The sequence below is a fragment of the Geotrypetes seraphini genome, chromosome 13, assembly GCF_902459505.1.
Source record: "Geotrypetes seraphini chromosome 13, aGeoSer1.1, whole genome shotgun sequence".
In the NCBI taxonomy this organism is placed as follows: domain Eukaryota; kingdom Metazoa; phylum Chordata; class Amphibia; order Gymnophiona; family Dermophiidae; genus Geotrypetes; species Geotrypetes seraphini.
Genome location: NC_047096.1, coordinates 760,996 through 776,880, shown reverse-complemented (window position 1 = coordinate 776,880; position 15,885 = coordinate 760,996). Strand labels below are relative to the sequence as shown.

Here is a 15,885-nt window from a genome sequence, read left to right as displayed (position 1 = left end):
GGCATCCTTGTCTAACTCCCCTACGCAAATTAAATCTATCTGATAAATTATTATTAATATATAATCTTGCACCAGGAGAGCTATACAATGTCTGAATCATTTTAATAAAACCGGGGCCTATACCAAACCATTGTAAAGCTTGATACATAAAAGTCCATTCCACTCTATCAAAAGCTTTTTCTGCATCTAAAGATACTAGAAAAGCTGGATCATTAATATTTTTTGCTAAATTTAATGAGTGAAATGCTAATCTAGTATTATTTGATGAATGTCTTTTAGCAATAAATCCTGTTTGGTGTACATCAATAATAAAAGGAAGAGCTTTTGCCAATCTTATTGCTAATACTTTAGCAATTAATTTACCATCTACATTTAATAACGAAATAGGCCTGTAATTTGAAACCAAAGTAGGATCCCTGTTTGGTTTTGGCAAGACAATAATTATTGAATCGGCCATAGTACCTGATATATTTCCATTATTCATTTGATATTGATACAAATTTAATAGATATGGTAAAATAATATTTTGAAATGATTTATAAAATTCAACAGTATAACCGTCGCCACCTGGAGCGGATCCAACTCTAAGAGACTTCAATGCTGTTTCTATTTCTTTTAAAGATATAGGATCTTCTAAACTTCTTTTTATATGATCCGGAACATTTGGCCCAATAAATGAATTTAAGAAAGTTAATCCATCTTGTTCTTTATTTTCATAAGATTCAGAAGAATATAAATCTTTATAAAAATCAAGAAACTGTGTTAAAATATCATTAGTGTTGGTGTGTGTATTACCTTGTGTATCTTTAATTGCAATAATCTTGGATTTTCTTTTCTTTGCTTTAAGAAAATTTGCTAATAATTTCCCAGCTTTGTTTGAATTGCCATAGAATTGAACTTGTCTATAGAATATATCTTTCCTCACAAATTGAGAAGAAATCTCATTATATTTAACTTTTACTTTTAATAACTCTTGTAATGTATTGTTTTCCCATTTCTCAATTAATTTATTTTCTAATAATTTAATTTGTTTTTCCATATCAACAAATTGTTTTTTAAGTTGTTTTTTAATAAATGCTGAATATGAAATAATATTTCCTCTCATTGTTGCTTTAAAAGCGTCCCACAAGATCTCATCATTAATGTTATCTGAATTATTAATTTGAAAAAATTCTTGCATTTTTGATTTAAGATCTAGGAAGTTCGAGTCCGCTAGTAAAGCATTATTAAATCTCCATATTGAATTAAAGTGTTCAATATCATAATTCTGAAGGTCAATCCATACACCAGCATGATCTGAAATTACAATGGGATCAATAACTGCTTTTAACACACGCTGTGCTATGTTATTGGAGACAAATATATAATCAATTCGTGAGAAAGACTTATGGACCTGAGAACAAAAAGAATATTCCTGATCATTAAAATGAAAAATACGCCATATATCTACTAAATCACAAGATTGTACCAGATTATCTAATCCTAAAGACTTCATAATTTTACTTGGTTTCTTGTCCAAAATTGGATCCATTACAGCATTGAAATCTCCAGCTACTACTAAATTAGAAGCAGCCAGTGGTAATAATATCTGTTGAATTTGATTGAAAAACTCCATTTGATTCGACTCTTGAGGGGGGGAGGGTTTGGGGGGGGGTGAGGTTGAAGTTCTGTATTAGTAGTTGATTCTGCCTATTCAACTTGTTTGTTTCTGGTTTTTCTGGTTGAAAACTAACAAAATATATTTGAACATAAAAATAGAACAATTGAAAACGTTATAGAGAACTTATCTGAATCCCCAAGAAATACTGTCACTGCTCGACAGAGCTCCATTTCGCTAACTTCATCAGGAGCAGGAATGGATTCATGTCTTCAGAAAAAATATATAGACAGGCTGCAATCCTTCGCTTGCTGTAATAATCCTGTCTGCTCCAGGAAAATAAATTTCCTAAGTTCTTAGAGCTTTCCTCAGAAGATACTGGATTGAATATGGAAAGACTTTGATTTATGGACTTGCTATAAGCAATTTTTAATTTCTTTCCACTAAAAAAAGCACTGTGAGTAAAATAATATCAAGTTTCAAGTTTAATGGTTATTTGATATATCGCTTATCATAATACTAAGGGCTCCTTTTACGAAGGCACGTTAGCAGTTTAACGCGGATAATAGCGCGCACTAAACCGCCGGCCGCACTAGCCGCTACTGCCTCCTCTTGAGCAGGCGGTAGTTTTCTGGCTAGCGCGGGGGTTAGCGCGTGATGAAAAGTCACGCGTGTTAAACCCGCCTTCATAAAAGGAGCCCTAAGCGATTATACAAAAAATATATATATTTTTTTAAATCTTTATTCATTTTCAAAAATTACAAGTGTACAACAATCATTCATAAATATCTTAATTAATCACTTGACATTCTTATTTGTAATATTCCAAATAGATAATTATATAATAAACCCACCCCTCCCACCCATATACTAATAAATAACAATTATCAGTTATTATCCTTCATAATCCCACCCCCCCTTATCTTGTCCAATATTTAAAATCAGGGGGTACACAACAAAAATATATATCAGACACAAAGACAGAACATGGCACAAAAGGACTAACTACAATAAGGTATAATAAAAGAGAGAAAACAAAAAAGGATAGAACAAAGGTAGGAATTTTATTCAAACTGTTGATTATCCACATGGAATGGAGAGAGGAAAGTAGGAGATTAGATCATTGTTCAAAGGCGTCTATATATAAAAAAGCTTTAAGAGCTCCTTTAAATTTATCTAGGCTTGGTTCCTCTCTAATTTATGGGGGAGAGCATTCCAAGTGAGGGGAGCAGTTACTGTGAAATAGGAGCCCTGGCGAGTGCCAAATGTATTAAGAGTAGGCACGAAAAGTAAGTTTTGGGAAGAAGATCTGAGTGTTCTAAGTGGGGTATGAGGGATAAGTAACTTATCAATGAAGTGGATGAAAGTGTTTTAAATGTAAGTAATGCAACATTGAAAGTGATTCTATGACGGATAGGGAGCCAATGGGCATTTTTCAATAACGGAGAAGCATGGTCGTATTTCTTAGAATTAGTGATGATTTTAATAGCTGTATTTTGGATTAGTTGGAGTCGTTTGATTTCTTTTTGATATATTCCGATGTACAAGGAGTTGCAGTAATTGAGTTTTGAAATTACTAGTGAATGAACTAAAATATTGAGAGAGGATAGATCTAGAAAATTGGCTAAAGATTGGATCATTCATAGTTTGTGAAAGCAATTTTTGACTGGCGCTTATCTGATGATAATTTTTCACATATGATAAGATTTTTCACAAGACGCAAAAAAAAAAAGCAAGTAAAACTTCTAGCAAGACTTAGTGATGTACGGGGCAGAGTCATTGGCCCGGGGAAAAAACTGCAAAGCACTTTCCAGTTTTCCCAGTACTGAGGTCTTGTCTGTCTAATTAAATACTTTATAGATTTTGATACACACAGATGCTTGTTTTTGAGGGCAGAAATGAAAAAAAAAATTTCCAATTGTTTTGTTCTTTTGATGTTTTGTGGCAAATGCTAGGTTTTTGTTTTTTGGCTTCATAATGTAGCATATACCGTATTTTCACGCAAATAACGCGCACCCGTATAAAACGCGCACACGGGTATAGCGCGCAGAAATCACGATGATATGTACAAAAACTTTGGTATACCGCGCTCACGGGTATACCGCGCATGCTGCCCGACGCTCCTTTCGCCCGCCCTGACTTTCCGTGCGCTGTCCCGACTCTCCGTTCACCCCCCCTGACTTCTGTGCACTGCCCTAACTTTCCGTGCGCTGTCCCGACTCTCCGTTCACCCCCCCTGACTTCTGTGCACTGCCCTAACTTTCCGTGCGCTGTCCCGACTCTCCGTTCACCCCCCCTGACTTCCGTGCACTGTCCCCCCTTGAAGGTCTGTCCCCATCCTGAAAGCCTGATGCCCCCCCCCCCCGACGTCCGATACATCCCTCCCCCCGAAGGACCGCCGACTCCCCAACAATATCGGGCCAGGAGAGAGCCCAAATCTTCCTGGCCACGGCGACCCCCTAACCCCACCCCGCACTACATTACGGGCAGGAGGGATCCCAGGCCCTCCTGCCCTCGACGCAAACCCCCCTCCCCCCAACGACCGCCCCCCCCAAGAACCTACGACCGCCCCCCCAGCCGATCCGCGACCCCCCTGGCGACCCGCACGACCCCCCCACCCCCCTGCCCCGTACCTTTGGTAGTTGGGCCAGAAGGGAGCCCAAACCCTCCTGGCCACGGCGACCCCCTAACCCCACCCCGCACTACATTACGGGCAGGAGGGATCCCAGGCCCTCCTGCCCTCGACGCAAACCCCCCTCCCCCCCAACGACCGCCCCCCCCAAGAACCCCCGACCGCCTCCCAGCCGACCCGCGACCCCCCTGGCGACCCCCACGACCCCCCCACCCCCCTTCCCCGTACCTTTGGTAGTTGGCCGGACAGACGGGAGCCAAACCCGCCTGTCCGGCAGGCAGCCAACGAAGGAATGAGGCCGGATTGGCCCATCCATCCTAAAGCTCCGCCTACTGGTGGGGCCTAAGGCGCGTGGGCCAATCAGAATAGGCCCTGGAGCCTTAGGTCCCACCTGGGGGCGCGGCCTGAGGCACATGGTCGGGTTGGGCCCATGTGCCTCAGGCCGCGCCCCCAGGTGGGACCTAAGGCTCCAGGGCCTATTCTGATTGGCCCACGCGCCTTAGGCCCCACCAGTAGGCGGAGCTTTAGGATGGATGGGCCAATCCGGCCTCATTCCTTCGTTGGCTGCCTGCCGGACAGGCGGGTTTGGCTCCCGTCTGTCCGGCCAACTACCAAAGGTACGGGGAAGGGGGGTGGGGGGGTCGTGGGGGTCGCCAGGGGGATCGCGGGTCGGCTGGGAGGGCGGTCGGAGGTTCTTGGGGGGGGGGCGGTCGTTGGGGGGGAGGGGGGTTTGCGTCGAGGGCAGGAGGGCCTGGGATCCCTCCTGCCCGTAATGTAGTGCGGGGTGGGGTTAGGGGGTCGCCGTGGCCAGGAGGGTTTGGGCTCCCTTCTGGCCCGATATTGTCGGGAAGTCGGCGGTCCTTCGGGGTGGGGGTGCGAGTGGTCCTGCCGGGGGGGGGGGGATGTATCGGACGTCGGGGAGTCGGCCGGGCAAGAGGGCTTGGGCTCCCTCTTGCTCCGATCGTGGATGCGGGTGCGGGTGGGAGCGCGTGCGAGCGGTCGTTCGGGGTGGGGGTGCGAGCGGTCCTGCTGGGGGGGTGAATCGGGCGTCGGGCGGGGTGGGAACTATGTTTTAAAACTTTTGTATACCGCGCTCACGCATATAACGCGCGAGGGGTATGCGCGGTAGGTAAAAACGCGTATAACGCGCGCGTTATATGCGTGAAAATACGGTACATTCTGTAATTCCTTTATTATAAGTCGCCTTGAACCTGTTTAGGTCTAGTGTGTCTCAGAAATACTAGATTAGATTAGATTCAGTTGTAGGAATGTATAACTTGACATGCACTGATTCTTAGGACCTCTTGAGCCTGAAGGAGTCTCTTCATTTGCACGTCCAGTTTTTCAAGTTCTTTGAGGCCAGCCTATAATACCAAAACTATATGGGTGAGCAGGTTGATTAATAGCCACTATCTTATTTCATGATGTTAATGCATTCTTCAGTATCAATTTTAGTCTATAATCTTGATCAACTTTTTCTCTCAATGATTTCTGTTTGATAGCTGTTCCTTCCTCCATGCCTAGATATTTATATGCATCTTCCTGTTCAAGTTCTTTTATCTCACAGTTTCAGATTTGTCAGTAAGAGGAGTGTTCATATGTATCAAAGTGAAGGCTACCCTGTCAGATGATAATTTGTACTATTTCTTGTTCTAGTTATCTGAATGACTTGGACAGAATATCCCAAACCAGTTACATTCCAACTCAGCAAGATGTTCTACGAACTAGAGTGAAGACTACTGGGATAGTGGAGACACATTTCACTTTTAAGAACCTGTACTTTAAGTGAGTCACTGTTCATCATCACTGGCACACTGCTGTTTTCCCTACGTATAATTATCACCAGGAGTTAAAAAATGCACTTGCCAGTAGAAGGGAAGCACAAAAAACATTTTTAAAGCCTGATCATAGCTCTGGAAGTTGGGTGAGGCATCTTTGGTCCATATCAGGGCTCTGGAAAAAGAGGGGAGAAGGACAATAGTGGGAAGGGGATAAGAAGCAAAAATGTGAGAGCTGCAAGGGGCAGATCAGGGGCTTTGTTTACAAGAGGAAGACTAAAGAACAAGAGTGTGGGAGGCAGAAGAAAGAGGGCTGGCCCAAGGTTAGGTGGAATAGGAGGAAGACTCCTCTGTTTTTCTACTATGTGACTCAGACTTCTACTGGTATTAGGCTTTGCATTTTTTTATCCCTGATCTAAAGTGCTGGTATATTTACCTGTACTCTAGATCCAGGACACAAATATATGTATATAATGATAAATTTACCATATATATAATGTACGTATTTATTTTGAAGCTGGAGTTGGTACACTTTTACCAAATTTGACTCTATCCAAAATTGCTTCTCACTCCACAGCAGGAAAATGCTGGTGATGTCATCTGATGAAATCAGAATGCCTAGAGCCACTGTACAGATATACAGTATAGAGATTTTTGTTTTGTGACTGACTAGCTTGTACCTGATCCTCTGGCTTGCAGAATCCAAATTATCTGGAGTAAGTTGTGCATAGGCATAGTCTTTTCTATTTGAATTCCACTTGTGTAATAGTGGTGGATTTTTTGTTGGGGGTTTTTTTTTGTGGGGAGAGAGAGAAAGTAGGAAGGAAAAGCATGGCTTCATTTTCCTGCTTGTCTACAAAGAGCCCTCCTTACAGGTAAGTAAATTTGACTTTATCCTAGGACAAGCAGGCAGCATATTCTCACACATGTGGGTGACATCATCCTCGGAGCCCCGGCACAGACAGTGAAAAAGTGCACCAGCACTTTAAGAATCCAAAGCTCTAATACTGCCCGCACTGCACATGCACAAGTGCCTTCCCGCTTGATGCTACCTCATGAAGTCATCAGTTTAACGTTTTCCACGGAGTGAAGAAGGCATGTCTCTTTTTTTGCTCTGTCAAGTTGCCTTCCTGTTTAAATTTTTTAACAAATTTCTTCTTTCTGTTCTTTTACTTTTCTTTGATAATTACATTACATTACATTACATTATGGATTTCTATTCCGCCATTACCTTGTGGTTCAAGGTGGCTTACAAAAGATTAATAAACGGGGGTTACAATGGGATTGATTTACTAGAGAGGTAAATAGTTGATCTTTTGACTTTTCTCGGGTTGTTAAGAGTAAGGCGGCTTACAGAAGATTTAAAAGGGGGAACATTGGGAGCACAATTGTCATTACTAGTGAAGTAGAGTACATCATTTGTCTATTTTAGAGTTATTAAGAGTACGTGAAGTTAGGGCTGCTTCAGGAATTTCTTGAATAGTATAGTTTTTATTTCTTTTCTGAATGTCTTGTAGTCTGGGGTGGTCATCAGAAGGTTGGAGATCTGGTTGTCCAGTCTTGCGGCTTGGGTGGCTAGGAGGCCGTCGTGTAGTTTTGATCGTTTTACTTCCTTGATCGGAGGAGGTATGAATGGGGAGTGCGTTTTTCTGTGTCTGGTTGTGGATGCTTGGATGAGGCGGTTGTTCAGGTAGGATGGGCTGTCTCCGTTTAGGGTTTTAAATAACATGCAGTAGAATTTAAATTGTATTCTTTCTTGGATTGGTAGCCAATGAGAGTTGATGTTAGCTTCTGTGATATGGTCATGTTTTCTCAATGAGTAGATGAGTCTCAAAGCTGTATTTTGGATTGTTTGTAGTTGTCTGGTCATAGTAGCAGGGCATGGAAGGAAGAGTATGTTGCAGTAGTCCAACAGTCCTAGGATTAGGGATTGTACTATAAGATGGAATTGTGTTCTTTCAAAGAATTTCCGGACTAGTCTCAGATTTCTCATGATTGCGAAGGATTTCTGTATAGTTTTATAATCAGTAAAGAAGATTAGTAGAAAGACATTTTGGACTCATTAAAAAAAAAAAAAATTTCAAAGTTCAACGGCCCTCACACAACTTTCAATCCTTACTTCCAACTGTGATCATCAAAAGTTTTTTGGCCTTATTTCCTCTGGCTTGCCCTCTTCAACTATATCTGACTCCAGGGCTATGGTTTAGGAGAACATAAGAATTGCCATCTCCGGATCAGACCCTGGGTCCATCAAGTCCGGTGATCCGCACACGCGGAGGCTCCGCCAGGTGTAAGAACATAAGAAATGCCTGCATCGGATCAGACCTGGGGTCTATCCAGTCTCATGGTCTGGGCAGAGTCTCATCTTCTGGATATCTCGGCCTCCCACATATTAAGAGTAGATAATGTTCAAGCAGACTTCCTCAGTCGTCACTTGCTAGATCCCGGAGAGTGGTGTCTGAGTCACGTGGCTTTTCAGTTGATAGTGTAAGCAGTCAGCACCTCGGGGACCTGATGGCCACAAGTGTCAATGCCAAAACACCCTGCGTCTTCATTCATCGCAGACGGGCTGTCCAAGGGTCTAGATCAAGGCTGCCCAAGTCCGGTCCTCGAGATCTACTGGCAGGGCCAGGTTTTCAGGATATCCACAATGAATATGCATGAGAGAGATTTGCCTGCACTGCCTTCTTGGCATGCAAATCTCTCGCATGCATGTTCATTGTGGATATCCTGAAAACCTGGCCTGCCAATAGATCTCGAGGACCAGACTTGGGCAGCCCTGGTCTAGATGCTCTGGCCACCGGAGGGTGTATTGTACGTGTTCTCTCCATGGCCATTAGTGGGCAGAGTTCTTCTTCGCATTGTTCGTCATCTGGGCCTTGTGATTCTGGTGGCCCAGGCGCACGTGATATGCAGACATGGTGAGGCATCTGGTGGCGGATCCTTTGCCTCTTTCGCCCGATCTTCTGACAGGGTCCCATTCCCATGTTCGATCTGGATCCCTTTTGTATTACGGCTTGGCTCTTGAAAGGGAACGCCTAAGTAAGAAGGGGTATTCAGATAAAGTAATCTCAACCCTGTTGGGATCCCGGAGACTTTCCACTTCTCGGGCTTATGTGCGGGTTTGGCATATCTTTGAGGAGTGGTGTGCTGCACATGGAGTGGTCTCTTTTTGCGCTTCTCTGCCTAACATCTTGGAGTTCTTGTAGGATGGCCTGGACAGGGACCCGGCTTGGTCTTCTCTCCAGGTTCAGCTTGCGGCCTTGTCAGCCTTTCATGAGTTGTTACGAGGTTAGCGTTTGACTGCCATTCCTGATATCATTCACTTCTTGTGGGCGGCCAAATTGCTCAAGCCTCCCGTGTGACCGTCTGTACCATCTTGGGATCTTAATCTGGTCTTGTCTGTGCTGATGTGCCCACCTTTTGAGCCTTTTGGTGCCTGCTCGTTGAAGGACCTTATCCTTAAAGCACTCTTCCTAGTGGCTATTACTTCTGCTAGATGTGTTTCTGAGCTGCAGGCTTTCTCTTGTAGGTCTCCCTTGTAAGGGGATAGCACTTCCAAGGCTACCATTGCGCACTGGTTCAAGGAGACTATTGCTTCCGCATACCTTCTTCAGAAGAAGCCTGTTCCGGAATTTTCAAGGCTCATTCCACACAGGGTCAGGCGGCCTCTTGGGCTGAGTCTTCGCTGGTGCCTCCAGTGGATATTTGTAAGGCTGTGGTTTGATCTTCTTTGCGTTCTTTTGTCAAACACTACCGTGTTGATGTTCAGGTGCATCGGGAAGTGGTGTTCGGTGAGCGTGTTCTGGTGTCAGCCCTTCAGAGGTCCCACCCTTGATGGGTACTGCTTTGGTATGTCGCATCTATAAGATCTAGAGCCTATACCGGTCTGGAGAGTTTTCTAAAGAAGGAGAAATTAGGTTCTTACCTGCTAATTTTCTTTCTTTTAGACTCTCCTGACCAGTATAGGGCCCTACCCTATCTGTTGTGTTCTTGATGCTGTTGCGTGTGCAAATTTAGCTTTTTCTGTGGATTCTAGTATTTATTGTTCTAGGGCCGGGAAGATCAAAGAGCTGTGGCTTGGCTGGCGTAGCTGGCGAGCTGTGGGGACATTTTGTTGCAGGGGTCTCTCCTTTACATTTTCCAACAGCATTCATGTATATTAGTTGTTACTCCTGTTCGGAGTTTTGTTTTCTGTTTATAGTTCTTAGTTCTACTTGGCTATTCGGCAGACTGATGGAATTAGGGAGAATCACCTATTATGTACTATTCCAAAGTTTTGTCTGTCTCTACCTGCTGGTCATGATGAGATATAACCCATCTGTAAGATCTAAAGCCTATACCGGTCTGGAGAGTCTAAAAGAAAGAAAATTAGCAGATAAGAACCTAATTTCTCCATATAGTGCAAAACATAAACAACAGATATAAATTCTCAAAACTATCACATTTCAATCACTAAATTGAAAGCAAAATCTTTTTTTTTTCCTTTGTTGTCTGGTGGCTTCTTGAGTCTGGTTGCACTTCCTTCTGACTGTGCATCCAATATTTCTTTCTTTCTGCCTCCTGCACTCTTTCTCTCCTCCAATCAACATCTCTCTCTCTGTCCTTCCATGAATCCAACTTTCCTTCCTCTCTCCTCCATCCCTATTGGCAACATTTTTCCCTCTTTCATCCCCTGGATCATGTGCAGCATTTTTCACCACTGCCCACCAGCCTCAGGCTCATTTCTCCTTCTATCACTCTTCTCCAGCACCATGCCACATCTCTCCCTCCACCACCATATCCAACATTTCTCTCTCATATCCTTCTATTCCCCATGCATCTCTACCACAATCCTCTCTCTCTCTGTCCAATTTTCTTTTCTTCCTTTCCTCATGTGCACCATCTTTCCCTCTCACACCCAATAATTCTCCCTTTCTATTCCTTCTCTCCTATATCCCAAGTTAGTGCCCCCTTCCTTCTTCCCTTGTGTCCCAAGTTCATACCTCCTCCCTTCCTTCTGTCTCCTGAGTTTGTGCCCCTCTCCCTGCAGAAAGAAGGGCATGGGATCCCCAGCGGCTTCGGTGGAGGCCGGTGGGCAGAAAAGAAGGCATGGGAACCCCAGCAGCCATTAAGCAGGAAGGGGGATGGGAGGCCCGTGCAGTGCGTGCCCCCAACAAGTGGCTCGCATACCCCTAAGGGTACATGTATCCGTGTGTTCTCTGCTTTAGAAGAACTAGCTGGTATCAAGACAGCGGTCTCTGATAAACTAGTAGAAACTGCTGAATTTAGATTAGTACCTATAAGAGCCAAAACTGGGCCCAGAAGGGTAGATTGACTCATTATAGGTAGGAAATTGGGCAAGTTCTTCTAATCAAAACAAATCTGGAGGAGGGCTATGTGTACTCTAGCTTCACCAGATGATATTGCCAGCAAGTGTGCCCATGTTTGCCTTCTTGTTTATAGAGAATGAAAAATGCAATCATCAAGTACTCTTGCTATTCTTACCCTATAGAAAAATAATTCTTTGCAAGAAGAACAGCCTTGGGAGTAAATGACACACATTTTGACTAAGTCATGGATATCACTTGTGTATACTAGAATAGTATCGTGCTGAACCTAATGTTACAAGGGGCTTAGAAATAGAGGCTGTGTGCACTTACCTGCATATCTCCCATGGAAGGTTTGTTCAGTTTGATCATAGACTAATCAGTTTTCTCTCTTTAGGATGTTTGATGTTGGTGGTCAACGGTCAGAGCGCAAGAAATGGATTCATTGTTTTGAAGGAGTGACAGCAATTATATTTTGTGTAGCCCTGAGTGACTATGACCTGGTACTTGCAGAAGATGAGGAAATGGTGCGTAAGAATGGAATTGACTGCATGGGGATATACAGTATATTTTTTTCCTTTGTATTACTGGGGTTTTGTTGGGACTTCTTCCCTTTTACAGTTTTCATCTACTAAATAAGTCATGATAAACTCCAAAGCCCTTGTATTTCATAAAGAGCAGTGTGGGAAGGAAATCATCTACCATTGTTGTAAAGGACAAGTAGCAGAAAAGGCACAATGGGGCTGATATTCAGACCAGGTGAAACAGCCGGCTATGGTTGGCAGCAAAACTGGAAATTCATTGCTGACTCCGAATTTCTGGGTATTTTTTGGCCGACTGAGACATATTATGTTAAGTAGCACTTATATTCCACTAACTCTCTTAAAATAAAGGTTCAGAACGGATCACATTACGAGTACAGTTTCAGTATTACCAATTAAAACAATGAATAGATCAAAGAAAATAATTATTGCCATACTGGGACAGACTGAAGGTCCATCAAGCCCAGTATCCTGTTTCGAACAGTAGCTAATCCAGGTCCCAAGTACCAGGCAGAACCCCAAAGAATAGCAACATTCCAGAGCTGAGATTGTGATGTCATAATGTATCATTCCACCAATGCCTAAAATCCAACCTCATGGCTTGATTGTCCTATATTTGGCTCACATAAGAATTGCCATGCTGGGACAGACTGAAGGTCCATAAAGCCCAATATCCTGTTTCCAACAGTGGCCAACCCAGGTCCAAGTACCAGGCAGAAACCCAAAGAATAGCAACATTCCAGAGCTGAGATTGTGACATCATAATGCCTCGTTCTACCAATTCCTAAGAACCAGCCTCATCGGTGATGTCACAATGACTCGATTGTGCTATACTTGGCTCACATAAGAATATAAGAATTACTGTACTGGGAGAAATCGAAAGTCCATCAAACCCAGTATCCTGTTTCTAACCGTGGCCAACCCAGGTCCCAATTTCCTAGATAGATCCCAAGTAGTAAAACAGTTTTTATGCTGCTCCTAGGAATAAGCAGAACTACTGCAGCAAATTTGCAACCTATCCCTGAAAACAGGCGTGATCCCGGAGGATTGGAAGATAGCCAACGTCACGCCCATCTTTAAAAAGGGATCAAGAGGTGACCTGGAAAACTACAGACCGGTGAGTCTGACCTCGGTTCCTGGGAAAATGGCAGAAGCGCTGATAAAAGAAAACATCGATGAACATTTTAAAAGATCATGACAGGAGTCGCCATACAACATATTACCAGTAATTGGAAAAATTGATCATAATCGCTGATTTTCATCGTGTTTTATTGTTTAAAAAAAAAATTTCTTCGTACCGTTCGACCGGACAGGCCACATGGCCGCAGCCCCACGGCTTCGATCTTGCGGCGGAGCTTTTTCGGCCTATGTCCCGGCCTATCACCGGTTTTAAAAAGTGTGCCAATGTGCGATTTTGCTAATGGACCCTCATCGACGCTGTATTCGGTGTCTCGGGCCTGAACATCTCCCGAAATCGTGCCGGCCTAGCTCCACACTCACTGCACGTGCTTTCAAGCGCCATTGCGTCCTGTGGGAATCGCTCTTCATGGAGTCCTCGACGGAGCCATCGACCTCAAAGGGACCCGCACCTTCGACATCCGCAGCCCCACAGTCTTCCACCTCTGCGGCGCCTAGTCTTATCAAGCCCGCCTCGTTTGTCCCGGCTCAGACTCCAGCGCCTGCTGCGATGCCTTCCTCAACCTCCTCAGGTCAGGTATCCCAGCAGCCCATTCCCCCAGTCGTGTTGAAAGTGCCCAAGGCCTCGAAGTCCAAGCACTCACATGCTACTCCGAGGGAATGCGAGGCCCGCGCAGGTGGTCCCATTTCAGATGCAGATCCATCCTTGCCGGCCTCGTTCCAGACCATGCTACAGAAGCACTTCATCGAGCTCTTTACCATGATGGGGCCTCAGCTTCTCTCCCAAATCCAGCCTGGGCACGCGGAGGCCTCCCGCGAGGTCGAGCCGCCTCCAGTGCCTCAGTGGGGAACACACTCTCAACAGGGAGCAGAGTCTCTGCGAGTGTCCGGTCTGGCAACAATGCATGCATCGCAAGGAGTAGAGTCTTTGCCCATTTCACCTTTGGAACCAACGCACTCGATGCAAAGAGCAGAGTCTTTGCGAGGGCCTCCGTTGGAGCCGAATCACTCGATGCAAGGAGCAGAGTCTTTGCGAGGGCCTCCGTTGGAGCCGAATCACTCGATGCAAGGAGCAGAGTCTTTGCGAGTGCCTCCGTTGGAGCCGAATCACTCGAAGCAAGGAGCAGAGTCTTTGCGAGTGCCTCCGTTGGAGCCGATTCATTCGATGCAAGGAGCAGAGTCTTTGCAAATGCCTCCATTGGAACCGATCACCCCGACGGGGTTCGATCCTCTATGGCAGCAACCCCTGCTTCGATCGACCGCTTCCAGCCCCATCCACTACCTGGGGGCCTCAACGAAACCTACCTCGCCCCGTCCATCGAGACCAACATCTCGACACCGATCGAGGCATTCCTCGAGACATTCATCCAGGCACGCCTCGCCTCGGCGGAAACAAGCATACCTGGAGTATTCACCACCGATGCCAGAACTCGAGGACACAATGGGATCTTTCTCACCATCTCGATCCCTGTCCCCAGAGGATTCGGAAGCCTCGACCTCATCGAGCCCATCACGGAGCCAGGCAACGGCGGACCAACTGTCCTTCTCCTCGTTCCTCCGACAGATAGCTGAGGACATGGATATACCATTGGACACGGGTTCCAAATTCTCAAAGGAATACCTGGAGACTATGCGCCTCCCTCAACTACCCGCTGAGTCCCTTAAGCTTCCGTTGCACAAGCTTCTGGACCAGACCTTCGCTCGATGCCTCGAGACACCTTACTCCATTCCTGCTGTCCCGAGTAAACTGGACACCAGGTACCGCATGGTCTATCGCAAAGGGTTCGACAGCTCTCAACTCTCCCACCAGTCCCTGTTGGTGGAGTCATCATTGAAGCGATCCCATCCCTCCCAGGTCTACGCCGCCGTCCCGCCTGACAGAGAAGAGAAAACCATGGACCGATTTGGCAGGAGAGTGTACCAGAACTCCATGATGGCCTCGAGAGTTCTGAACTACAACTTCCACTTCACAACATACTTGGAGTTCCTCCTATCGGTATTCCAGAAGTTTATTCCCTACGTGGACACGAGAGCACACTTCGAGTACCAAGAAGCGCTGGCCTCGCTATCCCAGCTCCGGGTACAGTTGATGCAGTCCTCGTACGACGCCTTTGAGCTCGTGGCTCGGGCAACAGCGTGCTCAGTGGCCATGCGCCGGCTGGCATGGCTGAGGACCATCGACATGGATCCCAACCTCCAGGACAGGCTCGTAAACGTTCCCTGCATTGGCACCAACTTCTTCGACGAATCCATCGAGGCAGTGACCAAAAAGCTATCAGACCATGAACAATCCTTCCAGTCCATCCTACATCCGAAGCCCAGGCCTGCTCCTCCTCGCCAGCCTTGCCCGCCGTTGGTATACCAGCGGCGCTACCCTCCAAAACAGGCTCCCCCCACCAGATAGCCTGTGAAGAGACGGCACCCGCAGAAACACTAGCATAAGCCTCAGCCACCGGCTGCACCTAAGGCTCCCCAGCCCTTTTGACTGTCTCAGAGGACATTTCCTCCATCGTCCTCCCTTTCTCAATAAATCCACCCATCGGAGGTCGCCTCCTTCATTTCTACCACCGATGGACGACTATCACCACAGACCTCTGGGTTCTCTCCATCATAAAAGGATACTCCTTTCAGTTCCACCAAGCTCCTCCGGAGCACCCTCCAAGAGAGTATCCTTCCAACTTGACCCAGACCGCCCTTCTTCTCCAGGAAGCTCAGGCCTTGTTACAGCTGGGGGCTGTCGAACCGGTCCAACAGAACAAGGGGTTTTACTCCCGATATTTCCTTGTTCCGAAGAAGACGGGCGACCTGCAACCCATCTTGAACCTCAGGGTACTCAACAAATATCTGGTCAAAGAAAAATTTCGCATGCTGACCCTGGCATCACTGTACC

The 15,885-nt window shown here is 45.6% G+C and overlaps 1 protein-coding gene across 2 annotated transcripts in view; it reads left to right on the top strand.

The window, feature by feature from the left end:
* Window positions 1-15,885, top strand: part of GNAI3 (G protein subunit alpha i3) — a 76,755-nt gene that overhangs the window by 43,546 nt on the left and 17,324 nt on the right. For both annotated transcript variants that reach the window (XM_033917913.1, XM_033917914.1), the window contains exons 5-6: window positions 5,886-6,014; window positions 11,714-11,843. In XM_033917913.1, the coding sequence (XP_033773804.1) occupies window positions 5,886-6,014; window positions 11,714-11,843 (259 nt within the window). The remainder of the gene's footprint in view (window positions 1-5,885; window positions 6,015-11,713; window positions 11,844-15,885) is intronic.